Genomic DNA, 27,378 nt, shown 5'->3' with positions numbered 1-27,378 from the left:
TTTGAATTTTTTCACCATATTTGTTGAGGTTAGAACTCCGATTTGCTCTTCAATTGAAAATCTATTTGCCCAGTTATTACTTCCTATATACCGTTCTCTCTCTCCCCACTTCAATTGTTCATGGATTTTTTTTTTTTGGTTGTGGGTGATTTGCTTTGGTGTTTTGGGTTGCTGTGGCTAAATGGTTGGCCTTTGGTTTGCTTGCATTAAAAGGGTTTTTTTTTTTCTTTTAGGTTCTGGTGATTTAAGGTGGAAAATTTACTTTTCCATCTCGGTTTTGAACCAAAATTGGGGTTTGAATAGTTTCGGTTGTTGTCTTTGACTCAATTAAAGAAGTAGCTACTGTTGTATGGGAAGTTAGGTATTTAGGTTCCTTTCTACTTTGAAGGCCTTGATTTTGGGATTTTGAATTTGATCTTATTATTGATGATAAATTGATAATGTGTGGTCTGTGATAAAAATACACACACACACACACATTAGTACCTGATGAATGTCAACTTTGGTGTCAGTTTGCATCTTGGTTCTTTTACAAAAAGGCCATCAATTTTGATTTGTTTACTTTTGTTTACTTCCTACTGCTTAGAATGGTCCTCAGCCACATAGTAAGGTTGTTTTTGCTCACTTGGTAGGGACTTAAACCTATTTGCTGCTTTACGTATAGAAGGTGTTTGAGAAAAAGCCAAGCCCAAAGTAGTAGTAGAAGTAGGCGAATTGTTAGTACATCTACTGAAGTACCAATTCCTCCCTTTTATCCAGAACACTACATACAATCCTTCTCTCATGCTTCCCTTTTGTCTTCATTGAATATCAAGTATGCATATGTGATAAAAACTTTTACATCCCTACAGGCTTCCTCATTATGTGATTTAAAAAAAGAAAAAGAAAAAAATTACATAAATGTCTGCTTCAGTACTAATAACTAGTAACTTATGGAAAATGACATAACTTATGGGAGCATCCAATGCAATTATTTTTCTAACTTTTGAGCAGGTAAGATATTAGAGTTATGTTCATGCAAAAAATCAACAAACAAATTGATATGGTTAGGTCAATTGACAATAGAGGAATTTCTTTCTCAACATGACATTCTTCCTAGACTTAAAGTTATATAATTAATTGAAAACCCTTTTGTACATGGTCAAGTTAGCAAGTTTCCCAATTCAAAGAGATACAAACATGCCAAAATGCTCAAGTTTTTTAATGTCAGAGCTCAAGCTCTAGGTATGTAGTTTTACTATGTTTTCATCACCATAGAGTAGCCAAGGTGTGGCAATCCATGTCATTATGTGATGAGGGAGACACAAGAAAATTATTATTTAGTATTATTTATGTTTGCAAGTCAATTGTGTTTTTTTGTTTTAGGTTTTATTAGTTTATTGGGCTATTAGTATTTTAATTTGGGAAGCAAAGTTATTTTTGTAATAAGGCAATTAGGGTTTCCTAGCCAATTAGAACTAGGGTTTAGCAATCCTTTATAAGCAACCTATTGTACTCCTTGAGGAGATAGATGATATTTTGGTGAATGAAAAAAAATGGCCATTTAGTCCATCTTTGGTCTGGTGCTGACTCCAAGCAAGGTCTAGGTGCTGACTCCTAGGTCATATATTTTATTTTTCCATTATTTCAGTTTTGTTCTAGTTGTCCTACTTCAGTTTTGGTATCAGAGCAAACATCGATCTGTTGAAGCATCACCGCAGGAAAGAGCCAGAAAATATCACCCAAAAGAGAAAAAAAAAATCCCTCACCATTGTGTTTTTCTCCACCAGAGGGTTGTCTCTGTCATTTTTTCTACTTGGTGCAAGAAAGTTGTCATACAGTTGTTTTTCCCATTTATAAAAAAAATTAAAAATAAAATTAAAAAGACCTAGATTTTGAAGCCAACCATAAATCTCTAGTCCAAAACCCACAATCAATTCTCCAAGTCCCTTGCAACTACAAAGAGAGAAGAGAGATACGAGCCCATCGCTGTTGTCACACCACACCACCACCAACAAACACCCACAGTCAGATTTGGTTGAATCCTTTCACAACAGTTGCTACGCATGCCACCACCACCACCGCCGTGAGCCGCCACTTCGACTGATCCTTACCATCACCTTTGTTCCACACCGCCATGATTTCAGTTTTGCCCATTGTCACGCCACCATAATCTCATCAGTCTCCATCGATCCGATCTCATGAGGTAACCCACTAGCTTGGTCTAAACACATTCTCAAAAAAAAAAAAAAAAAAAAAAAAAAAACCATCAAGCTTGCCCGACCCACCTTTTATAACCCAGACCATTTCCAAATTGAAACCCATTAAACTACCTAGTCAAAACAACAAACTCCTTGTACACAGTCACTCAAGCCCTTGCCCGACCCATTTGTTAACAAGCCCAAAGCCCACATTTTACAACACTAGTTTTCATTAAAAAAAAAAAAAAAAAAAAGACCCAGCCCACGAAATCCAAACCTGTCAACCAGCCTAGTCCCAGCAACTATTTGAGAGAATAGTCTTAGAAGCCTATTCCAACAATCTGTTCAAAGAACATCACAGCAACCCAGATTCTTGTTCCAACTCCTAACTATTTGTTGAAGCACTATTTTAGAGAATCATGGTAATATTAGAAACACCTTATTTTAATGGTTGTGAAACTTATCCACGAGATTTTTTCAACTGGATGAATGGGATGGAGCAATTCTTTGAGCAAGCAAATTTCACAAATAACAAAAAGGTTAGGTATGCCAAGTTGAAGTTAAGAGGTAAAGCACAAAGGTTTTGGGAGAATCTTGAATATTTCCGCTATATGAATTATGAACCTGTCATTAGTGTGTGGGAAGATATGAAAGAAAAGCTTTGTGACGAGTATTTGTCACCATACTATTGAGCTAAGTATCTACCCCAATCTCAGTGTGGTACTTTTCAAGTTGAAGCAAATATGATGAATCCTCATCCTCATCCTCATCCCATTTTATGTTCTCAACGCACTTTTGAACAATCTATCAAGGAATTATCTACCAATGAATTAAAGGAATTATCTGTAAAGCTCATGAAAGATGTTCAAGACAGGATTGCTCAGATGAAACAAAAGAAGACTCAAACCAATTCAATTAGGAAACCAAGGATACTTGATCACAGTGAACTTATTGCTGCCCTAATAGAAGATAATATTGATGATGATATCTTGGTCGTGGAGAATCCTCTAGCACCACCAAAGCCTAATGTTGACACAGACGTACATGCATCGACAAGTGTTGCTTTAACATGCGTGCAAGGAAATGAATCTATTGAAGGGCAGTAAGGTGAAGAGATGGTGTCTAAAGAGAGTATTATGTTAGAGGGGCACATGATGTGATATTGGAAGCTAATGAATCTACTTTTAATCAGCCTTCCATGGGGCATGAAGACAAACAGTTTGCTAAAGTGGAGAAAGTGGATAACATAGTGCTTCCAATGGTTCAAGATAAGATTATGTTGATTCCACACATTGATTTTGTTATTCCAAAAGAGTTTGACATGGTGGAATTCAAGATTTTTCTTTTCTCTATGCTCCCTAAGGTGATTCCAGACTTGAAGCAAGTATTACTTGTCAGCATCCTAATCCTTCAACGCTTTCGAACTCGAGGTCGAGTTTTCTCCAACTAGAGGAGAATGACGAGGGAGACATAAGAAAATTATTATTTAGTATTATTTATGTTTGCAAGTCAATTGTATTTTTATGTTTTAGGTTTTATTAGTTTATTAGGCTATTAGTATTTTAATTTGGGAAGCAAGTATATTTTTGTAATAAGGCAATTAGGGTTTCCTAGCCAATTAGAACTAGGGTTTAGCAATCCTTTATAAGCAACCTATTGTACTTCTTGAGGAGATAATTGATATTTTGATGAATGAAAAAAATGGCCGTTTGGTCCTTCTTTGGTCTGGTACTGACTCCAGGTCTAAAAGTTCAATTAGTGTATAAAACACCTTGAACGTTTAGACCCCCAATTTACAAATTATCAATTCAAGTTTATAATCAAACAATTAATGTGCGGAATATGAACATAAGCATATAATAGAATTGATAAACAATCTTAAACCAAATAAAATCACATTCACAGCAGAAATTAAATGGTAAAGATTAAGGGAAGAGAGATGCAAATACAAGGACAACACATGATGTATTATCGAAGAGGAAATTGAAGCCCTCGGCGTAAAACCTCTCCGCCGCTCTCCAAGCGGTAAATAATCCACTAAAGAATGTAGTTGGGATATATGAACAGTAGAAGACCCTCCAAGTCTAATTTACCTAGTGTACCTAAGCCCTCCAAGCTCCTACTCCAACGAGGTTACGCCGAACCTATTTCTTCTTTAACTTACTGGATTCCGCTATAAATCATAGCATCAACCAATATGAAATTGGTCCCTTCTTAACTACTTCCCAAAGCACCAAATGACCTTCTCACAGATGTGGGTATGGTGAAAAAATGTTTCAGTAATGAACCTCTCAAGGATGTAACAATGGAGAGGGTGAGAGTAGAGGAATTTGAAGAGTCTCTATGTGAAGATTGTGGATGAGTCAATCTTGTTTATCTCTAGAGTTTCTCTCCCAAAATTCTCTCTGGAAGCTATCTACATTTTGTGGGTATAAAGGGTATATATACTAGGGTGAGAGAGGAATAAGAAAAGTCAGTTATTTCAAAACAGAGCTGGCTAGTGGCTTGGCCTCGCAACTTGATTGAGCCGTGAGTTCCAGCCGCAAGGTAACTGAACGGCTAGTCTGTACTTTTTGTCCTGTAGTGCTCTAGCTGGCATGATGCTTCAACTTCTGGCATGCTTGGAACGTGTGCAACTTCTGGCGGCTTGCAAGCCGCGAGCCACCCACGAGATCCAGTCGCGAGTCTCTACTTCTTTGCACAATCTTGAGCATTTTTTCACACTTTCTCACACACTACCCTTACATGATTCCCACCTAAATACAGGGTTACTAATTGCTAAAATACAAGCAAATTTGGCACGAAATAAAACCAACAAGATGGTTGATAAAATTCAACCTTACAAGGTTTACCCTAGGTGCTGACTCCTAGTGGTTTCCCTGCTTGGTGCTGACTCCAAGCAAGGCCTAGGTGCTGACTCCTAGGTCATATCTTTTATTTTTCCATTATTTCAGTTTTGTTCTGGTTGTCCTGCGTCATTATGTGTTATGTGGAACATGTGTTGTGAAGGAAATAAGAGAAGTGGCATCCCTTTGTTGTCTTTTATTGAGTTTTTCCAACTCTATTTCCCTTTGAATTAGACCAAAAAAAAAAAAAAAAACTCTATTTCACTTTGATTTGTATTCTTTGAAATGGGAGTGTATACATCTTTTAGTTTTTCCTCTCTTTTCATTTTCTAATAAAATTATTTACTTAAAAAAAACACTAACTTATAATTTGATACAAAAAATTATTTGCTAAGATGTAGAAGAATGGTAATGATTTGAAATACTTTAGGGGGAGTCTCAAACTTGACCATAGGGTAGGGTGTTTCTAAATAATGTCAATGGAAGAACCATTGAACTTGCTATTTAAGTGAGTCTCTATTTTAATTTGTTTTAATAGTTGGGAGTTACATTCAGTTTCAATTTATTATTTGATTGAAAAGGCAAAAATTGTATTACTATCAAAGAGAAAGTATGAAAAGTATAACATGGGAAATATCCAACGCAGTGGCTTAGGTTCCAGGAAAAAAAAAAAATATAGGGAAATAGATAGTATGAGCATTAGAGATTCAACCACTAAGCCCCAAAAGCCCACAGTGTTAAATTAAAATACCCACAAAAAGCCTCTGGTAGTCGTCTAAGAGTGTTGATTGTTTATTAATGGACTGCCTACAATGTGTTTGATTATAGTTGTCAACAACTCTCACACTACTCTATTTCAAAACAAATCCTCTTGAAGCAACCAAAGTGTAGAAGATGGGACTTCTATTGCAAGGAATTGGTGGACAAAGGTACTGCTATTGATAATGCTTCTTTCTACATTTAGATTGATGTTCCATTCCTCGATATATTTGTCTCTTTCAATATATGTTGTCAATGTTGATCTCAAGGTTAGCATCTGTGGTTTTTGGAATAAAATAACTCTAAAAAACCTTTATCTTGTATATGTAATTGTAGGCCATCTTGACATTGGTATAATACTTAGATTAAAGGAATTTTTAATGTCTATATTACTATATATGCATTGTTGTTGTTGTGCAGCCCTATCATGGTTTATGAGAGAAATAATGATTGGTTGGCACCCAGTAAAGGCTGATGGGGATCATTTGTTTTTATGTACCTTGGTAAAATTATTGATTAAGCTAATTAGACACTCCCACCCCCCCCCCCCCAAAAATTAACACCTAAAGAAGAGGAATCATTACTTTTTCATAGAAACCTTTTGAACTAGCTCTCAATCAGCTTGATTTTCTTTGTAGGTAGAACAAAAATGCAGGTCCAATAAACATGAATAGCAAAAAGAAATACAACATTTACGAGAAGTTTGGATTAGTTGAAGTCTCCCATCAAATGACAAAATATTTGTTGTCCATGAATTGATTCTTACCAAAAACTTATCGATTATAGGGCTGCATTCTTATCGCCTATAGATTCAAACAATTTGATAAACTGGATTTGGTTTGTTATCTATTTATGCTTTTAATAATATTTGATTTATGAAAATTGTGGCTATTTAAGAATTGTAATTTGCTTTTTATAATTTAACAAAAAAGCCCAATTTGAAAATTTTAATGCTTCTGTTCTCATGCTGATTTTGATTGTTTGAGATAATTGTAGTGATTGTAAACACCTTCAGGTAAGTAATTATTTGATGAGTTTATCATCAGATCTTTAGTAAACCCCAAGGGATACAACAGTCTGTTGGGAACCCTCTTGAAGTGAGGTTACAAGTTTGAATCTTCCCTTTCCCTTGGGTCTAAACCTTACTAATAATTTAAAAAAGAAAAAAAAATTGTAACTAAAAAACCCAGTGGAACCTCATTATGTTTGAAGAATTTGCCTTTTCTATGTAATCTTTACATCTATGAATTCATACTACAATTATGATTAAGGCTTATTTGAGTTGACTAATGGTTGCTTTGTTATTTTAGGTGTTGAATTTTTTTATGCATGTTGAGGTTGTTTTGTTTTGTTAGACATCTCCAGTCAAGAGGCTTTACGCTTTACTTGAGGACTTGTGTTGTGTTGGTTATCTTTTTTTTTTTTTGTTCTGTGTGTTTGTTTAAATTTCTCAGTGAATAAAATTTGTTCTGCACTATTTTTCCTGCATAAAATCTGTGTTTTACATCTAAAATTTGCAGTTTTTTAAAACCAAAATCTGCATTATACTTCACTGTTTCAAACCTTTTGCACTGTACTATTTCTCTTCTATTAATGTTATTAACGTTTCTTAAATGTTGGTTGGAAATTGGATTCTTATTGTTTTGCAAATAAGGATTTGGCATTTTGTTATCTAGGTTATTTGAAACTGTGGATCTTTATTTGTGTAGGACACTTAATACTACTGCAAGATGAGAACAGTCAAGTATTTACCAGTCTTTTCCTTTATTCAATACTGTTTCTTGCATATTTATTCGTAATATGTTTCTAGAAAGAATTTGAAATTGGAATGTGATTGCATATTTAAGTTTCTTGGTTATCTCAAACTTGGTTTTATGTACAAATTTGATATTTAATTTGTTTATATTGTAACAACAACTTATCAAGTGAACAAGGTGGTGATTCTACAAAGTTTCAAAAAGTTGATGTTGAAAGCAATGTACAGCTGACACCAACATCTGTAATCAAGGAAAACAAAAGGAGTTGTTCAATGACTTCTACGAAGCAACAAGGAAGAAGATACAAAGATTAATTTAAAATTGTTTTTCAATTTATTTGAAACATTTATTAATTAGTTTTAAAAATTTTTGTTTCATACAATTAATGGATAATTGATGAAGGTTTGTTTGTTTGCGCTTTCTTTTTTTTTTTTTTTTTTTTTTTTTTTTTTTTTTTTGAGGATGAACATAACTTATATTATTAAGTAAAACCAGCTATGTTGGCCAATACAACAGGAAATAAAAGTGGTGGAACATCCTCTATCCACAGTGCAAAATCCGAAACACAAATAGCATGACGAGCTAACTTGTGAGCAACAATATTACCTTCTCTCTTTACATGAGAGTAGTGTAATTCATTAAAAAAATTAGCCTTATTTCTAATCTCATCCAATACTAAGCCCACGACTGATAGGAACTATTTATCATCAAGCAAAGCCTTCACTAGCACAAGCAAGTCAGTCTCAAGGATGGCATGTTGGAATCCCAAGTCTGAAGTGAACTGCATTGCTGTTGTGATAGCCATTGCCTCGATTTCCAGAGGGCTATATGCTTGGGGAATTTTTTTAGACAGTGATCCCAATACCATGCCTTTACTATCATGAATGACCACCCTAATCCCTACTTTGTTCTCCTTTGTGAACCTGGCTCTGTTGCAATTAATTTTTACCATCCTGTGAGTTGGTGGTTTCCACTTCTATGCCGAGGAAGGGACAGTCTGAAGAGATGGAGGGTGCGGATTAACTGCTTGGAATTCTTGAAGTTGTTCCTTTGCCAATGGGGTGATTGAGTGCAGACTGCAGTTGGGTTTATTTAGTCGAACCTGGTTTCGTTGTGTCCAAATAGACCATGCTGTGACCGAGAAAAGCTCCAGGTGGTGCTGGAGTTTGATTAGCCATGACAGCAGCTCTTTGAAGGTAATGAAGCTGATTGTATTTCAACAACTCCACAAGGTCAAGTCCTCCCAAACTACATCCAATTCACCACACGACCACAATGCATGGAGGGTTGATTCGCTGGCGCAGGAACAACGATCATAGAGTGGATTCTCAATAATGGTTCGACGCACCAAATTTTCCTTCGTGGGCAGAGAGTTTCGGCAAGCCCTCCATATGAAATTTTTTATTTTGTTTGGTACCTGCAAAGACCAAATACCTCACCATAACTCCCTATCCTCCATCAACCAAGCTGAAACTTCAATAGTTTCTTCCTCCGACTTCAAGAATCAGTACCCCGACTTGCTTGTATATGACTCGGTTTGAGTGAAGGGCCAAAAAAGTTTGTCCTCCACCCCTTGTTGTGGCAGCGGGATGGACTTGATCAGTTTTGCCTCCTCAGGAATGAAAAATACCATCAATGACTGAATGGTTCCAGCGGTGTGTCGCTTCATCTATCAATATTTCAACCTTGCATCTGCCATGGAATCAATGATGGGAGAAGTAACCTTGGTTGGGTGTTTCCATGGCAGCCATGTACTTTGTCAAATGTGCACAGACCTCCCATTTCCCACCCTCCACCTACACCCTCTAAGTAGCACATCTCGCCCATGTAAAATACTCCTCCAAGCATAGGACCCTATGGATAAATTTTTTGCCTCCATTATAGAACAATTTGGGAAGAATCGGGCTTTAAAGAATTTGTAGAAGAGTGAATCTGAATTTTGCAAGAGCCTTCAAGAATGTTTTGCCAACAAAGAGTCATTTAACATTGCTAGGTCCTTAAAACCCATACCCTCCTCCATCTTTGATTTCGTCATTTCCTCCCATTTCAACCAGTGAATTTTTCTTCTATCTCCTCTTTAACCCCACCAAAATTTTCTGACCATTGGCTCAATCTCAGGGTAAAGTCCCAACGGAATTTTAAAGCACCCCATTGCATATGTAGGAATTGCTTGAATGATCGCCTTTATCAAGATCTCCTGCCCCGCTTGGGATAAAAGCTTTCCTTCCCATCCTTGTAATTTCCGCCAAACTTTTTCCTTGATAAAATTGAAACTCTCCTTTTTCCTTCCCACTAGAGATGGCAGTCCAAGGTATTTATCATAATGTACAATCTCTTGTAAGCCCAAAGCCTCCTTGCTCTCAAACTTAGTACCTTCTAGAGTGGATTTACTAAAGAAGATGGTTGTTTTGTTTTCATTCACCTTTTGGCTTGACCCCTCCTCATAAATCTCCAAAATCTCCATAATTTTTTTGCACTCCTCAATGGTTGCCCTGCAAAAAAGAAGACTATCGTCTGCAAATAATAAATGTGTCAGTTGAGGGCCATTCCAACTAATGGATAGCCCTTTTAACTCCCCCACTCTTACAAATTGTTGTATAAGTCTATGTAATCCTTTCGTGTACAACAAAAAGAGAAAGAGAGAAAGTGGATCCCCTACCTGATCCCTCTGGTAGGTTGGATGAGACCTTGGGGTTCACCATTGACTAGTCACTGTTTTTATGCACACCTAATTTTAATTTTAATTTAAGTTTGATTTCTATTTTTCATTATGTAATTTAATTTTGCATATCAAGGATAGGAAGCTTTGAGACTGAAATCTTAATGTACAATTAAAAATGAAGAGACAAAATTATTTACATCTTCATACACAATAGATTTCCCATGCATTGCATGGGTTAGCAACTAGTTTCCTATAATTTGAAAACTCTCAACTCTTGTTCCCATAACTTATAAGTCACTCTCACTTTCTTGAGTGATGAGTTATGAAAGTTGAGAAGAAAAAAAAAAAAATCAAACCAAACTAGAGAAGAATTGTTGGAGTCCACATAAAACAAGAAATAAGTGATGGAAACAGAGTGATATAGGCTAAATCAAACATAACCTAAATTTTTGTGAATAATAAAAGTTGGGTTTAGAAACCGTGGTTGCGCTAAGTAGCTTTACCAAATTATAGAAATTTTTTCAATTTTTTTAAGAAATAGATATAATTTTTTTGGTCTTATCTTCTTCTCCTATAATTTCTAAGTTCATTAGAATCTTAATTTGATTACAATCAAAATTCTAATCCTTTTATTATTAATTTATTTTTTTACTATTTTTTTCATCTTCATAGTCATACACGGTTACTTCTTTTTTTTTTTTTTTTTTTTTTTTGCTTTGGATTAAAAAATTATTAAAAAAAAAAAACCCAACATGCATAGTTAGGAAGAATTAGACATGTGCATGAGTTGGAGAGTTATAACTTATATCTATTTGATTATTAAGATAAACCAATCTTCATTGTGATTTTTTCCTCTTCACACACAATTACTTTTTTTTTTTCTTTTCCTTTTTACGTGAATAGAAGGAGTTACATACACATTGGAATATGCATACACATCCAAGTCTACTTGGTAACCCCATAAAGTCATTTATTTATTTATATAAAAAAACATAAATTCATTATTTGATATTTTGTATTTCTGATAACTCAAGTCTTTTTCCTATAGAGACAGACCAATTAGAGAGAAACATTCATGGTTAGGACTCTCTGAAATTATCAAGTTAGGATTATGGGTACCACTTACGTGAATTGAAAAATTATTATGATTATTTTTAGGGTAAATTTCACAAACCACCCTTGAGGTTTGTGATAATACCAACTAAGTCCAAAACATTTTAAAACCTACCAAAAAAAGCACAACATTCACAGAAATGAAACCCAAAGATTCACACACCTAGAAAGCAGAAACCCACAAAAGAGAGTGTTAGATAAAGTGAAGTAAATATATAAAGAGAGGATGTGGGGGTGGGGGGACTTGTGGTGGCCGGAAATGGCATTTCAGTACGGTGGAGAGATGAGTGGGATTTGATGTGGTACGATGGGATCCACGGGTCTCTCTCTCTAACTGGATGTGTGTGTGTGTGTGTGTTAGATAGAGAAAGAGAGAGAAGTGGAAGTAAGGTGGTTTTGTTTTGGTGGTATATTGTGGGTAGTTGTTGTAATTGAAAAATTGTAAAATTATGGGAAATTGAGAAGAGAGGGGGAGAGGAAAGAGATAGAAGACAGAGGAAGAAGAGAAAATAAAAAAAGTAATGGCTTTTTTTTTTTTTTTTTAAAAGTTCAGGGACAAAGTTGTCTTTTAGGATGAAATTGGTAGGTTTTAAAATGTTTTGGACTTAGTTGGTATTATCACAAACCTCAGGGGTGGTTTTGTGGAATTATTATGATTATTATTATTTTTTGAGATTATCTATTAGATGAAAACTTATGAATCCTAATTGAGTTAGGATTTCTAATATATATAGAAAGTTTTTTTTTTAGTATATTCTTATACATTTCTACCACAGCTTCTTCTTCTTCTTTTTACAGCTTCTACTTTTTTTTTTTTTTTTTGATAGTGTTGATGCTCATTTTGAGGCCCAATAGTAGGAAGAAGCCAAGCAATGTGGGCAGAGAAGAGTTAATGGATTGATAGAAAAACTATTAATCCTGAATGATAGGAATAATGGTTCATAGGCCCATAAAGTACATAAATGGGCCTTAAGGAAAGCAAACAAGCCTAAAAGTACCCAAAGAGAGAAATAGGGCAAAGGAGCCCACAAGCAATGTAATGGGTCAAGAAAAGCCCAAAGTAGCATAAGTCATTGAGAGAAGAATAGGCAGCAAGCTCAAAGAGGTCCAGCAAACACGGGTCAAATGATACCATGGCAAGAATAGCAGAGTGGTATGACAAGAATGGCAACAAAATTGCGGAAGGAGCAAAGAATGGGTTGAAAGGAGGAAAACCCACAATCGAGCAAAGCTCAGCCCTTGAAAGGAACAAGCTAATAAAGAATGAAAAATCAAAAAACAGTTCACGTCATAAGAAGTCAAGGATGAGTGGCAGAATGCATAGATGAGCTTCCAGACCACGGCAGGCGCGTGAGCAGAGGACAAGCTTTTGGCGTACACGGGAAGTGGAGCACGCATAAGGCCCACGCACTACCAGGCTGTACCCAGCCAATATAAGAGTGATGGGCCATTGGTCAGAGGTAAGAGAAGGTATGGTTTGGCGAAAGGGAGAAAAGGAAAGCCTATTATGGGGTTTCTGGTCATATTCTTTTGGGGGTGATGTCTTGCTAGGATGACATACCACCTAAAAGAAGGAAGGATGAGTTAGAATCACTAGGTGCATGCCATAAGGGATAGTAGGAGAGAATGCCACGGTGAGCAAACAAACAAAATAGTCTTCTTTGTTTGGTAATGGGGAGTGGCACAGCTAGCACAGGTAAGTGGTGGTGGTTGGACAGCTGACAAACCAGTGGGTAGTTGGGTGAAACACCCTAAACCAGACAAAAGTGGTTAAAAGCTAAAATGGTAAAATCAGTCACGATAGGTAGTATATAAAGGGCCCTCGCCGTGCACAGTATCATCATAGCAACAATAGCAACCGCTAGGAGATAATCACAGCACCACCATCACCATAACACCACATGAGCAAGCATTAAGAAAGAAAAGAAAAGAGTGGGAAAGAATCAAAGTAACAAAACAGAGAGAAAAGAGAAAAGAAATAAATGGTAGAATGGTAGACATGTACCAATAGGCTAATCTCTTCTCTCCCTCTAAAAGCCTACCTCTGTTGAGGATAAAGAACTCGTTTGGGCACAAGCCATTCAGGCATGTTCTCTCAAAGTGGGTAATTTCTACGACAGGATTATCTTGTGAGGTTATCCACGTTGAGGAAATGGTTCCCTCCTTGGCCTCAACCCCATGATACAATTGAACATGGTAAATTGATCTTTCATTCCTTGATTTTACTTCTTCCTATTGTTTCTTATCTTGTCTTTGCAATATCATCTATAATATGTTCTCTTTCCCTATTTTAACTAAGGATCCCTTGCTTGTTTTGCCTAACAAGAAACGTATTTCTTTTATCATTGTTTTATTGCATTTATCTGCCATAACTTTTTTGTAGCAACTTCGCCTGCCATGGGCATGTGACTAAAAGTTTTGGCAAATGGGGCATAGTTTGTGCGCAAGCCGGACTAGGATGAGTTGCAACTGGACCAGTCCCGATTCTCTTATCCAGAACACTTGAGCTCAGTACAACAGGAGGCAGTCCTGCCCAAAACCGCAAAAGGCCCACCACAGATAGAAAGTAGAAACACTACTTATTATTCTAATAAATTCTCTCCCCCATTATCAATAATTCTCCTTCTCTCATAATTTCTATGTTGATTATAAATCTAACTCTCTTTTTGTTTTGTTTTTTTTTTTCTTATTACTTAGGCAATTTGATGTTTGTGAAATCCATAGTAGAATGCTTTATCAAACCTACCATCCACACTATTGCAAGTATGTATTTCTCTTCTTCATTTTTGTGTGTGTGTATTTTTTTTAAAGGTTTTGCTTATAAGTCATAAAGGCAATTTTAAATCTATGAAATCCATTATATAAACCTCTATAAATATTTACACTTTATCTATTTATTATTTAAGAATTATCAAATTTTGTATTTTCTCCTAAAAGGGTTTCATCTTTTTATTTCAGCATTTTTGTATTTGTGTTATGTTTATATTTGTCTTATTACATTTTTATTTTTATTCAAAGAGTTAAAATCTCCTTTATAAGTTCAAAGTTTTTAACTTAATTTTTTTTTAGATCAGTAATTTAATCATATTATTGAAATAAATTATTTAATTTACATATTCTTTTTTATTAAACGGTGTATCGCACGGGTATAACATTAGAATATATATATATATATATATATGCGGCAAAGTGGCCCTTTGGCATGTGAAAGATTTTAATGTGGGCTAAAAGATCGGGCCCTTATTTGTAAAAAATTGGACTAGGCACACAACACAAGTCAGAAATGGGTCGGTTCGGTTAAAGTTAAACCCAACAAAATAATCAAACAACCCATCAGAAAATCACTTGTGTTTCGGAAAAAGCGTTGGGAAATCCACGCATCCCATCCCATTTCCTCAAGCTCCTTCATCCAAACCAAACCCATAATATAATATATATCAGAAGCAGCAGCCAGCAACAGAAGCTGAAGCTCACTCACAAAGAGACACAGAGATAGTGTGACTCAAAAAACAACAACATTCATGGGGTTGGGTATGCTCGCCTCAAGGGTCATCAGACCCACTGCTTCCAAGCTCTCTCGATCATCGTCCCTTCATTTCATCCGACCCATTGTCTCTACTCCGGAGACCTCGTCCGCCCAATCCCAGCCACAACCCGACCCGACTCCAGATCCCCCTCCTCCGTCGCCCCGACCCCCCGTGGCCGGAGCCCGAGTCCATTTCCCCAACCCGGAAGACGCGATCGAAGTGTTCGTCGATGGGTACTCCGTGAAAGTCCCAAAGGGCATGACGGTCCTTCAAGCCTGCGAAATCGCCGGCGTCGATATCCCTCGATTCTGCTACCACAGTCGCCTCTCCATCGCCGGAAACTGCCGCATGTGCCTCGTCGAGGTCGAGAAAACGCCCAAACCCGTCGCCTCTTGCGCCATGCCCGCTCTTCCCGGTTTGTTTCTCTCTCTCTCTCTCTCTCTCTCTCTCTCTTCTCGCTCTTCATTTTAGCTCATGAAATCTGTAGCTCAAGTAACAGAAAATTCACTTTATATGCTGATTGGGTATGTTGCTAGAATTTGTAACTCTTACATTTCAATTGGGTCTTCATTATATCTTGATTTTTTTGCTCTTATAATTCTATAATCTGTAATGTATTCACTTTTGGTTTTGGGCTTAGTTGAGTTGAGTTGAGTTGACTAGGATGGATATATGGTGGTTTTATGTTTGGTTTTTGGTTCCAGTGTAAAGTCGAATAAAGGTCTTGGGTTTGAATCCCGTGCACAAGGAAAACCCAATTGGTGTCTTGGTCTATCCATATGTTCAAATTTATTGCATCTATATATATAAAAAAAAAGTTTTATGCTTTGTTACTTTTTGTTCATGTCATGGTATGAAGCATTTGCTTTTTATGATCATCTAGACTTTAATTGTACTGTTCATATATTGTAATCTGTAATACTGCTATTTGATTTTGAATGGTTTTGGGTGATTAGGGATGAATAGTGAATAGTTAATTTTATTTGGATGATTTTTTTTAAAAATATTTTTGGCTCATATGAGAGTGCTTGGTTTATAGGGATGAAAATTAAGACGGATACACCGTTGGCAAAGAAGGCTCGGGAAGGAGTGATGGAATTTTTGCTGATGAATCATCCCTTGGATTGTCCTATCTGTGATCAGGGTGGAGAATGTGATCTCCAGGATCAGTCTATGGCTTTCGGATCTGATCGTGGCCGGTTTACTGAAGTGAAGAGAGCAGTGGTAGACAAGAATCTTGGTCCCCTAGTGAAGACTGTGATGACTCGGTGCATTCAATGTACAAGGTCAGAAGCCAGCATTTCATCTCCTATCTCCTATATATATAAATTTTTCTTCCAAATGCAAATGGCCTTTGGCCCAAATGGCATTTCCATTCCCCTTTAGAATGTGTTAGCATATTGTCAACTTCCATCGGGTGTGTGAATTACTGACTTAGGGAAAATAGGAGAACTTGTCTACACGTGCTTGTTGTGTGTTTAGGGTTAGGAGAATTTGTGGGTCTAAGGTTTAAAATTGTGGCACAACAACTTTTGTGGTTTTGTTGGGAATTAATAGGTGGTTTAATGAGTTATATGGCTATGTTGTAGAGAAAGTATATGGGGTTTTAGGTTTTGATAGGTAAAATAAAGGGCTTATTTGAGGTTGTAAGGAAGAAGGAAAAGAGAGAATTTTATGGCTTTTAGGGGCTATATAAATAGTATCCCTGTATAGTACCATAAGAAAGATAAAAGGTGAAAAACACACAAAGGCTAACTTGCCTCAATGCTCAAATCACTAACTAATTTTTTTTATCGACTCCATCCTCCTTTAAGTACATTGAACACAAATATATATAAGGACTCTTTCTTGTATTAGTAGCATTAGGACTCCTAGTTTGAATAGTAAACTAAAACCTAATAAAAGGCTAACTTGGATCTAAAGAAAATAAAATATAAGATACTTAGGACCTTCTGACTGCAAAACTGACCAGAATAATATTGTTTTAAAACCTAAAAAAAGGCTCATACCTAAACTATTAGAAAAACATATGATGTTTACTTGAATTAGACTTTACACGTGGACCCCCCAATATAATTTTTAAATAGGTGAATTTGCAAAGTAATAGAAAATCAATTTTCCATGGCCCCCTCTCCAGAAAAAAAGGAAGGAAAGAAAATGGGGCTGAGGGATGTGGAGATGGAAATTATATCTAGATACTTGTTTTTCTTGGAGCAACATGAGTTGGGTTGTCCTGGTACTGCTAGGGTTGAATGAATAAAAGTTCATGCTTTTTAGCTTACTTCCACAATAATATTTCAGTGGCATTTTGTTTGCTGCTTAGGCAAGGAATGTTTGTAGCTATAGAATGCCTTGCTGATGCGGATTTGAAGAGAAGACACTAGTTTTGCATTAGGGATTGCAACTTCAAGGAAAATTATATTTAAGGTGCCAGTATTGGTCTTTTATAGTAGAACTATATATATATATATATATATTATTTTAAATGCTAAAGCAATGACTTTTTATTATTTTTATTTTATAGTTAGACCTATACGTTTTTAGACCTCTTAAACACAAATAGATTAACCTAGTTATTTAGCTAAGTGATTAATTTAGGTAAATTATATGAATCTAGGTTAACACAGATAAATCATATCATTGAAACAGTGCGGAAAATAAAGAACACAACGATATGATAACCCAGGAAAATCAAACCGGTAAAAAACTTAGGGAGGATTTAACCTAACTATCCTCAAGGTAAAACAGATCCACTATGAAAGAATTGAAGTTTTATAATAGCGACTTAGACCACTAACATCCTATTGCTGAATCGAGTAGAAAACTTACTACCGCGACCACGTGACAGTTTCGAGTCCATGGACTACTTCTTTCTTGGATTCACAACAACCACAAGTATTCCCACTTGTGTTTTCTTTAAGCTCTTTATGCAGCAATTGAAACGATCACCAAGCTCTCGACATCAATCTTGATCTTGATAACCCTAAATATGTATGAAGGCAAACATCTCTAGATCTCACAAGAGATTCACACACACAGTATAAACAACAACGATAAAACATGGTTAGGGTTTTTCCTTTTATACTTAAGGCAAAACATAAAACCCTACACGTCATATGGGCTTGGGCTGAGTTGGAAAATTTTGCAGAAAAACAATTTGCACGAGCTTTGATCAATCGAGTCTAATTTTCGATCGATCGAACCTTGCAGATTTACACAGTAAATCCTATAGTATACTTGATTCCAACTTTATACAAAAACACACTTTGAGCAGCTTAAATCTAGACTAAATGTTTTGATCATAGTTTGCCAACATTATACATTGAAGTTTTAATACATTAGTTTCTAATTCCTTAGAACCTAACAAAACCTATAAGTAATTAGTTCAGCTTTGAATTGGCAACTAGGCATCAATTTGGATTTAGATTGTATAATGTATTGCAGTACTAAGTTATGAAAGTTTTACTCTGCTGTTTATTCTCAAAAAAGTTATGGAAGTTTTATTAATTTCATCTAGTTCGGCTTGAAAACTATTTGTCGCAAGATCATGTTGTTCCATTCCTTAACAATTAAAAGATAGTTTATGCCTTGTTTTAGTCTTTGACATTTCTTGTATTTAGTTTTTTGACCTGCTTAGACCATTTTTCTAGGGTTTCCTGGTAGCAATACTTTTGGGCTTCATTGCAGAGGTTTTTATTATTATTATTATTATTATTATTTTTTTTTTAATTTTTAAAGTTAGTTTTCTGTTAAAGAATTACCTCTAATTCTCGTGATTTGATGCATATCTATTTGTACATCATAGAAGCTTTGTTTTAATCTATCTATTTTGTGAGTCCACTAAGTCGTAGATTAATTAGATTGCTTGTACAGCTTTGCTAACGTGTGATTACTGCTTCAGCCATGGGTTCTGTGAGTCTTAGTAGTACTTCTTGCTTGCTATTGATATTTTTTTGGCTTATGAGACTTGGTAATTGAACATTATCAACATATAAAATATTTGAAGCCAGCATCCAATAAATAAGAAATTCTTGAACTTTTGTTACAGAAACAATGTGTATGTGGCTTAGTTGTAGCTCCATGAGCCTTAACAAGCTTCTGATGTAAACATTTTTGGGTTGAACAGGTGTGTTAGGTTTGCAACGGAGGTTGCTGGGGTTCAGGATCTTGGCATGTTAGGTCGTGGCAGTGGAGAGGAAATTGGAACGTATGTTGAAAAACTAATGACTAGTGAGCTTTCTGGAAATGTGATAGATATCTGTCCTGTGGGAGCCCTTACCTCAAAGCCTTATGCATTTAAAGCTCGAAATTGGGAGTTAAAGGGAACAGAGAGCATTGATGTTACTGATGCAGTTGGATCCAACATTCGAATTGATAGCAGAGGTCCAGAGGTCTTGCGCATCCTTCCGCGGTTAAATGAGGTACTCTAATCTACATTGTAGGTTATGTTTGTTATTTATTTGAGTGTTACTTGATTGTATTTGCAAAAGCATCATAGTCCCTCTTTTATTTTGTAAAACTGTCTTGTGCAGCCGAAGACTTGAGCTTTTCGTTCATCACATATATGACGCCATTTCTGATTTTTGAAATAAGAGGGCCTGACAAGTAGATTTTCCATGTACCAATTAGCTTTTCATTCATCACATGTAATATGATTGTCACTAAATTTGAGTCCCTGATAGAACTTTGGTAAAATGAATTGTCTCGTATGCATTGATTGCCATAGATTTTGTTAACAAATCAATCTAAGTAGTTATATTTTATTTTGATAAGTCTCAGTCAGACTAGTTATGGATGCCATTTTACTCTGGTTGTTACCCCAATTTACTGGTTCTTAAAGGCATAACAGTTAAATGTGTTTGATAAGATACAAAAGTGGAAGATGATTGACATATCTTAGGAAGTCCTTTGATAACATGGATTCCTAAATATATAATTATTTTGGCCATTATATTATCATGTAAGGTATCTATTTTTTGGCTAAGTGTGTAAAGATTAATATTTGACATTTTTTTTAATCAGGACTTAAATTTTTGTTTTATCTTTCAACTATAATATGTTTCTTGCATTGAGTTTATCTGAAAATTGAGGTGTGTGTTTTTTAGCTATTTTTGGGTATAAGTAATAACCTTTTATTGAAATGAGGAGATATGTAATGTAGACAGGATGTGACACACCACCCCTAAAGAATTACAATTAAAAAGAGTCATATCAAAAGATAAAATAAAAAATGAGTAAGTCTACGAAATCCACAATAGAACTCATATTGGTATCTCCAAACATTCTAAGACCATTGAAACAACAATCATCTTTAAAAGTCTGACTGTTCCTTTCCCAAACCAGTTTCTCCATTTAATAAGCAATGCAGCTTCATGCTCAATTTTTCATTTTTATTGGACATTTATGATTCTAGGAACTTACCAGGCTTAATTATTAACTAAATGAAACCCTAATATGCGTGGTCTGGTACCAGACTTGTCTTTTACCTTCTTTTAATGTGCCAGTCTACCTGATCGCTGCTCTGACTTGTTGCAGGATATAAATGAAGAATGGATCTCCGACAAGACTCGTTTTTGTTATGATGGTTTGAAGAGGCAGAGGCTAAATGACCCTATGATTCGTGGTGCTGATGGGCGGTTTAAGACTGTTAGCTGGCGTGATGCTCTTGCCGTGGTTGCTGAGGTAGCACTTCAAGTTAAACCAGAGGAAATTGTTGGTATTGCTGGTCAGCTGTCTGATGCAGAATCCATGATGGCACTGAAAGATTTCTTAAACAGAATGGGGTCAAATAATGTATGGTGCGAGGGAAATGGCCAGAACCCTGATGCTGATCTCCGATCAGGATATATAATGAATAGTGGTATTGCTGGTCTTGAAAAAGCAGACGTTTTCCTTTTGGTCGGTACCCAGGTAAATATCTTACATCTTTAATTCAATTAGTAGGGTGCACATGGTCCAAAGTAATTCTCAATTTACTGACGTTTCTTTCATATATGTACTACTATTACAGCATCTATCTGTGCACCCTCGCCCTCTTTTCCCTTTTTCCATTTTAGTCCATGTTTCTAAAAATTGCCAAACCCTTATTTTTTATTTCTTTAATTGTTCAGTAAAATATGTCCTCTATAGTTGTTTGATGTGTTGGGGTTGTGGATGGGTGGGGGTAACTTGGTAAGTTTCATGTTTTGAGTATTCTGGATGATGGTGTCTAATGCTCTGTAACAAAATTGCCAGCCAAGGGTTGAAGCTGCCATGGTAAATGCGAGGATTAGAAAGACAGTTCGTGCAAACCAAGCTAAGGTTGGTTACATTGGCCCTGCAACTGATTTGAATTATGATCACCAGCATCTTGGTGCAGGCCCTAAAACACTTATTGAACTTGCTGAGGGTCGCCATCCCTTTTGCTCAGCCCTAGCGAATGCCAAGAACCCAGCAATAATAGTTGGTGCAGGGCTTTTTGAGAGGGAGGACAAGGATGCAATTTTCTCTGTTGTTGAAACAATTGCAAAGAATGCGAAAGTTGTCAGACCTGATTGGAATGGTTTCAACGTATTGCTTCTTAAGGCTGCCCAAGCTGCAGCACTTGACCTTGGACTTGTGCCCGAATCTGCAAATAGCATTGAATCTGCCAAGTTCGTGTATCTGATGGGTGCAGATGATGTGAACATGGAAAAGGTTCCATCCGATGCCTTTGTGGTTTATCAAGGGCACCATGGGGACCAGAGTGTGTATCGGGCCAATATCATTCTTCCGGCAGCAGCATTCAGTGAGAAGGAAGGGATCTATGAAAATACAGAAGGGTGCTCACAACAAACATTGCCTGCAGTTCCAACAGTTGGTGATGCCAGGGACGACTGGAAGATTATTCGAGCACTGTCCGAGGTGGCAGGAGTAAGGTTGCCCTATGATTCACTTGGTGCCATTCGAGCCCGGATCAGGACTGTGGCACCAAACCTCTTAAACATGGATGAGAGAGAGCCGGCAACCTTTTCAGCTTCATTGAAGCCTGACTGCAGTCATAAGATGAGTTTGACTGATTTCCGGCCTGCCATTGATAATTTCTATATGACTGATTCCATTACAAGGGCATCAAAGATTATGGCTCAATGCAGTGCAACACTGTTAAAGAAGTGAGCGGTATATGTATGGTGCTTTTCTAATAAAAATGCAGATTCACTTTTTATTTTTTGTATTTCCCTCCTGTGATCATCATTTGGGCCGTGTGAGGCCGAGGCCCTGATTGACCAGAGCTTCCGGAACATTGGAAGTACTTCCAATAAAAGTTTTTTAGGCAATGTTTGTTTCACTGTAATATGTTATTTCAATGTAATAGAATTTTCCCTGTAAAACTGTTCGCATGTAAACTTTGGGATTTTCTAATGCATATTCTGTTATATTGGCTCAACTGTGAAAATATGCTCAAGTTTCCTCCACATTTTTCTCATCCATCTACAGCAGCAGTCTCTCAGAAATAATAAACCCTTTGTTTGGATCATGATTTTACATTATTGTTCTGTTGGGCGTTACATTAGCAAGAAAGTATCTGTTACAGCCGACATACAAGGTAAGCTATCTGGTTTTGTGTAGCAAATCAATACAAAATATGCTACATCTGCAAAATGCAGATACCAACTGTGTCAGCATTGGAGTTGCTTTGGATTTCAAAACCAAATAGTTGGGAGTTGGGACAAAGTTTTCCTCCAAATATAAGAATGTGGGGGTTAGGACATGAAGGAAAAAAATATATGATGTGCTATTACAATACTAGGCCATGGGCACTCCACTGCATAGGATCTTTTCAGCTACACAAAACCGTGACACCATTCAATATTTTGGACGGGTTGAAGACATTTTTGCAGTGTCCAAATGCTTAGCACCTCCACGGTCAGACGATCATATTATTCTTTTTACCCCAGGAAGTGGTCCAAAAGTGATCCAATATGTGAGGAAGTGACTTGGGAAATGGGAAGATTGGGTGTGTATGCAATGACTATTTCCAAATTATTCGCTAGAGAACAAGGACCGATTTTAATGGGGGGGAGGGGGGAGGATTGTGTTGTCCTTGATAAGTGGTGATGTGGTTTTTAGCGTCCTGTTTAAATAATCATGCCTCTTTTTTATTTTTATTTTTATTATTATTTACAAAAAGGGAAGCCCATACAAAATTAGTGGTGCATTGGGAACTCCTTAGGAGTCCCCAATCGCATCAAATCCCATACATAATAGTGATAAACAAAAGATGGACAACTATTAAATTCTTTCATGCTCCTCAATTGCACTCTTCCCCTCTTTGTTAATCTATCTGCACATCCATTAGCATCATGGTATACCAAGGTGGATGAACGGTCTAATCGTGTGCAAGCGGAGTCCTATAATCACAAACCAAAACAAAAATATTTGGTGCCAAAACACCATGGGTTGTTAGCCAATTAATTACAAGCTTTGAATCTACTTCTAATATGACATGTTTATAGCTTAATCTCCATGCGAAGCTTAATCCATATCTAACAGTACATAATTCAGCAATATTATTTGTTGTAATATCAAATATTCGACAAAAACCCTATTACCTAAGGACCATACCAAACTCTAATGACACCCCCTCCTCTAGCTAGCCTTACCTGGATTGCCTAATGTACTCCCATTTGTATTTAAGGTGAGAAAAGGCTTAATCATACTGGTCCTACTCCCATTTTAGGCTCCCGATTATATATTTATATATATTTTTTTGAGAAGGAGATTATATATTTATATGATTATATTTATATATGCACAAATTTTAACGTTAATCTTTTTTTTGATGATTTTTTTTAACGAAATTTTAACATTAATCTTATCCCTAAAGCGGCCACCCATTATGATTTAGGATCGGGAATTGTGTACCCCACAAGCCATGGTCTCTCTTTTTCACAAATTTAACAAAAATATAGAATGCCATTCTATTTTTATCATGAAATTATTGAGACTTTTTTTTTGGTGTGGAGAATGTGAAATTATTGAGACTCGGTTCTTTTACTATCAAAATTCTACATAATCTCCAAGATCTAAACTTTTTTAATAACTCCATGCATAGTCGAATAATTACATAAACAACCCAAACAACTCAACTCTAATAGAATCCAATTAAAAAAAAAACTAAACTGTAATACAAATATAAGTATATAACATCAAATATTAGGATCTCTCGATATACATATTTTATAACTTAACAGAGAAATAAAACAAGCTATAAAATGGAGAGCTTTATTCAAGAGAAGATGATAATGGACCTTCTACTGCTATGGGAAAGTGGTCTTTTACAAACAATATTATAGCAAATTTAATATGAATGAGCTATAACACAAAGGAACTTTTGTTACTGAGTGTCATTCATGTCCATGAAGAGAGTGATGAGAAGTTAGAACCTGTTTTTTTTACAAACCTGGTAGCTCACGGGATCCACACATAGACAACATCATAATATTCCCTGATGTGCTCTTCGTAACAGTGAAGTAAGTAATTTGCCATATGTTGATCCACAACTTTGGCAATTTGGAAGCTTGATTCTAGGCACCATTCAGCTAGTAAATAAATTTCTATATCAGCACGTTTAAGATATTTACGATGCTTAGACATGCACCTGACCAAACTTTTGATGATACACTTCCCAAAATCTTTGCTCTCAGGCCTATATTTTTTACAAAAACCAGATTTAAATTCAAGGCAGATGTATAATGGGCCTTGAACTTTATCGAATTGAGAAGGATTAGGAATGCTGATGGGAAGTGAAGAAGGATAGAGAGAGGAAGCCATACCAGTAGCTTGCACTTCAAATAGTATGGGGATAATTAGCTCCATCAAAACTGTAACTGTTATAATAATTGTGATTCCTAGCCATCGGGTTTCTCTAAATCTAGAATTTTTTATTTTTTATTTTAAAATTTTAAATTTGGGAGTTAAATAGATATCAACTATTTTTGGGGATAAAGATAAACCCATAATTTTACTATTCCAATTAAATGGTTTGACATCATTAAAATTAAGATATACTCCCTAGTTTGCATATTGGATTAACTTTTATTAAAAAAATTAAATGAAGATTTGTTTAAGAATCGTGAATTTGGAAAGAATAAAAAAAAATCATGAATTTGGAAATATTATTAATTTTCAGGGTATGTCTTTTGGCTAGGAAATATTAATCTTTTGGTTCAAGTAACGCCTTTTGGATAGGAATATGAGATCCAAAAGAATTTTTATTGAAATAAAAGAACATGGATGCATGGCAATGGGGATAGGTTATTTGGAATAAGGTAGACCAAATTACCAATTTTTAAAGTTATTTAAAATAAATTAGAATAAAACTTACTACATTTGTGTGCAAGTGAAAAACAGTCAAACATTTCAAAGAAACAGTTATAAGAGCATCCACAACAATGGAGCTAAAAATTTAGCTTTTTAGCTCCACCAAAAGTTATTTTATCTATTTTACCTACATACATGCTGCAGTAGTAGATCTATTTTATTTTTTAACACAATAAAATAATATAAATATCACAATAAAATAATATATCCACTACAATAAACAACAATCACAGTCACCTACAACCGCCACCGCCGCCGACACTGCCGCTGACTTTTACTGCCACCGACTCTTCCTCCGCCGCCACCACATGATAGTAAATAATCGTCTAGTGTTAACAAGTGATTTTTTTAACCCCAAATTATACTCATACATTTTTTTTTTTTTTACTAAAACAATTTCTCAATTATCATGATAGCCTATTATCATCTCAATTGTCCGGAAGCAATCTTGGAACAATGTGAACTATGAAATGAAGGAACTTTATAAGAAAACATATAAAATAGAACACATATTATAGCAAGAACAATGTAGTCCATAGATTTACTCACATACATAACTCAAAGCAAATTACAATAAAACTCACACATCGCACAAGTTCCTATGACTCATGCTTCTTAACATACAAAAAAGAAAGTTCCTACGACTCGCCTTGCAATTGTCATAAATGTTCAATAAGGTCCGACTGGAGTTGAAAATGAATTTCTCGGTCTCTAATGCGTCCATGCCTCTCAATGTATGACAAAAATTCATCACTTTGTTCACGTAACACTTGCAGAGGAGGATTATCCACTCTATCATTTTGTTCATAATCTAAGTCTACCATTTCATTATCATCCCGCTCATCTTCCCGCTCATCTTCAACAATCATGTTATGGAGAATTATGCATGCTTTCATGATCTTTTGGAGTGTTTCAAGATGAAAAAATCGTGTAGGTCCATGGACAATTGCGAAACGTGCTTGAAGCACTCCAAATGCACGCTCAACATCCTTTCTACATGCCTCTTGGACTGCTGCAAATAATTTATACTTCTGTCCTTGTGGAGCTGGGATTGTTTTCACAAATGTTGCCCACTTTGGATATATGCCATCAGCAAGGTAATACCCCATTGTGTAGTCATGACCATTAATTGAGTAATGTACTGTAGGAGCACGTCCTTCAGCAAGTTCATTAAATATATGAGATCGCTCTTACACATTAATGTCATTATTTGACCTAGATAACCCAAAAAATGCATGCCATATCCAAAGATCATATGATGCTACTGCCTCTAAAATAATAGTAGGCTCACGAATATGACCACAATATTGACCTTTCCAAGCAGATGGACAATTTTTCCACTTCCAATGCATGCAATCAATTGAACCTAACATACCTGGAAAACCTTGGCGTTCGCCGTGAGCTAACAGTTTAGCAATATCTTCATTGTTTGGCTTTCTCAAGTATTCCTCAGAGAAAACATCAATTACCGCAGTAACAAATTTTTTCAAACTTTCTAATACAATAGTTTCTCCAATCCGCACATATTCATCTATCAAATTACTCGATACTTCATATGCAAGCATTCTAAGTACAACAGTTATCTTTTGTAATGAAGATAAACTAAGTTTTTTGGCACTATTTCTTTTTTGGACAAAGTAAGAGTCATAAACTTCTACCTTAGATTGAATACGGAGAAAAAGAGAACGCTTTATCCAAAATCTCCTATGAAATAAAGCGGGTGGATATATTGGTGTGGGAGCAAAATAATCAAGAAAAAGCCTCTCATGGCCTACCAAATGATTACGTCGGATAGAACGATGACGTTTAGGTTGTGATGTTTCCATAACAAGTTCTTCAATTATCTCATCTTCATCTGAGTCATCAAGAAGGAACTTGCGAAACAAATAGTGATTCATGGATGCAACCTTCAAGACAATTGGAAATTAATTATTACTATAGATGCAAGATTAAAGTCAAGTGACATAAGCCATAACAAAATGAATATAACCAATTCACGCACAAGTCACAACACAAACACATACATCTAAAAAAAAACAACTTGGAAATACTATGGATGCTCATTGTTCATAGATTTATTCTAAGACTTGTCATCTTAAAACCAAGCATATGATATTAGGAATGTTCAATGAATAGAAATAATTGGATCAAAGACACTCATAATGGCTGTAACACTCATAGTGGATCAAATAA

The 27,378-nt window shown here is 35.8% G+C and overlaps 2 protein-coding genes across 2 annotated transcripts; one reads left to right on the top strand and one right to left on the bottom strand.

Annotated features, from left to right (window-relative positions):
- Nucleotides 1–14,677: 14,677 nt before the first annotated feature.
- LOC115975989 (NADH dehydrogenase [ubiquinone] iron-sulfur protein 1, mitochondrial) lies at nt 14,678–22,258 on the top strand. Its single transcript, XM_031097051.1, has 5 exons — nt 14,678–15,259; nt 15,884–16,130; nt 18,971–19,265; nt 20,380–20,754; nt 21,079–22,258. The coding sequence occupies exons 1-5, from the start codon at nt 14,839–14,841 to the stop codon at nt 21,976–21,978; spliced, it is 2,238 nt and encodes a 745-aa protein (XP_030952911.1). The 5' UTR covers nt 14,678–14,838; the 3' UTR covers nt 21,979–22,258.
- Nucleotides 22,259–25,844: 3,586 nt separating this feature from the next.
- LOC115967470 lies at nt 25,845–27,083 on the bottom strand. Its single transcript, XM_031086571.1, has 2 exons — nt 26,561–27,083; nt 25,845–26,341 (listed from the first exon to the last, which is right to left on the bottom strand). The coding sequence occupies exons 1-2, from the start codon at nt 27,081–27,083 to the stop codon at nt 25,845–25,847; spliced, it is 1,020 nt and encodes a 339-aa protein (XP_030942431.1).
- Between the last annotated feature and the right edge of the window lie 295 nt (nt 27,084–27,378).

Source organism: Quercus lobata, chromosome 2 (assembly GCF_001633185.2).
Source record: "Quercus lobata isolate SW786 chromosome 2, ValleyOak3.0 Primary Assembly, whole genome shotgun sequence".
NCBI lineage: Eukaryota > Viridiplantae > Streptophyta > Magnoliopsida > Fagales > Fagaceae > Quercus > Quercus lobata.
The sequence above is the reverse complement of the archived record's forward strand: the minus strand, read 5'-3'. Positions and strand labels throughout refer to the sequence as shown.

Bases quoted from the DNA above. Each gene is read 5' to 3' on its own strand.
- LOC115967470 (XM_031086571.1), bottom strand. From the start codon at position 27,083: ATGAATCACTATTTGTTTCGCAAGTTCCTTCTTGATGACTCAGATGAA. The intron at 26,342-26,560 runs GTATGTTAGGTT...AACTTGCTGAAG, and splicing joins CGAACGCCAAGGTTTTCCAG to GACGTGCTCCTACAGTACAT.
- LOC115975989 (XM_031097051.1), top strand. From the start codon at position 14,839: ATGGGGTTGGGTATGCTCGCCTCAAGGGTCATCAGACCCACTGCTTCC. The intron at 15,260-15,883 runs GTTTGTTTCTCT...CTTGGTTTATAG, and splicing joins CGCCATGCCCGCTCTTCCCG to GGATGAAAATTAAGACGGAT. The intron at 16,131-18,970 runs GTCAGAAGCCAG...TGGGTTGAACAG, and splicing joins CGGTGCATTCAATGTACAAG to GTGTGTTAGGTTTGCAACGG.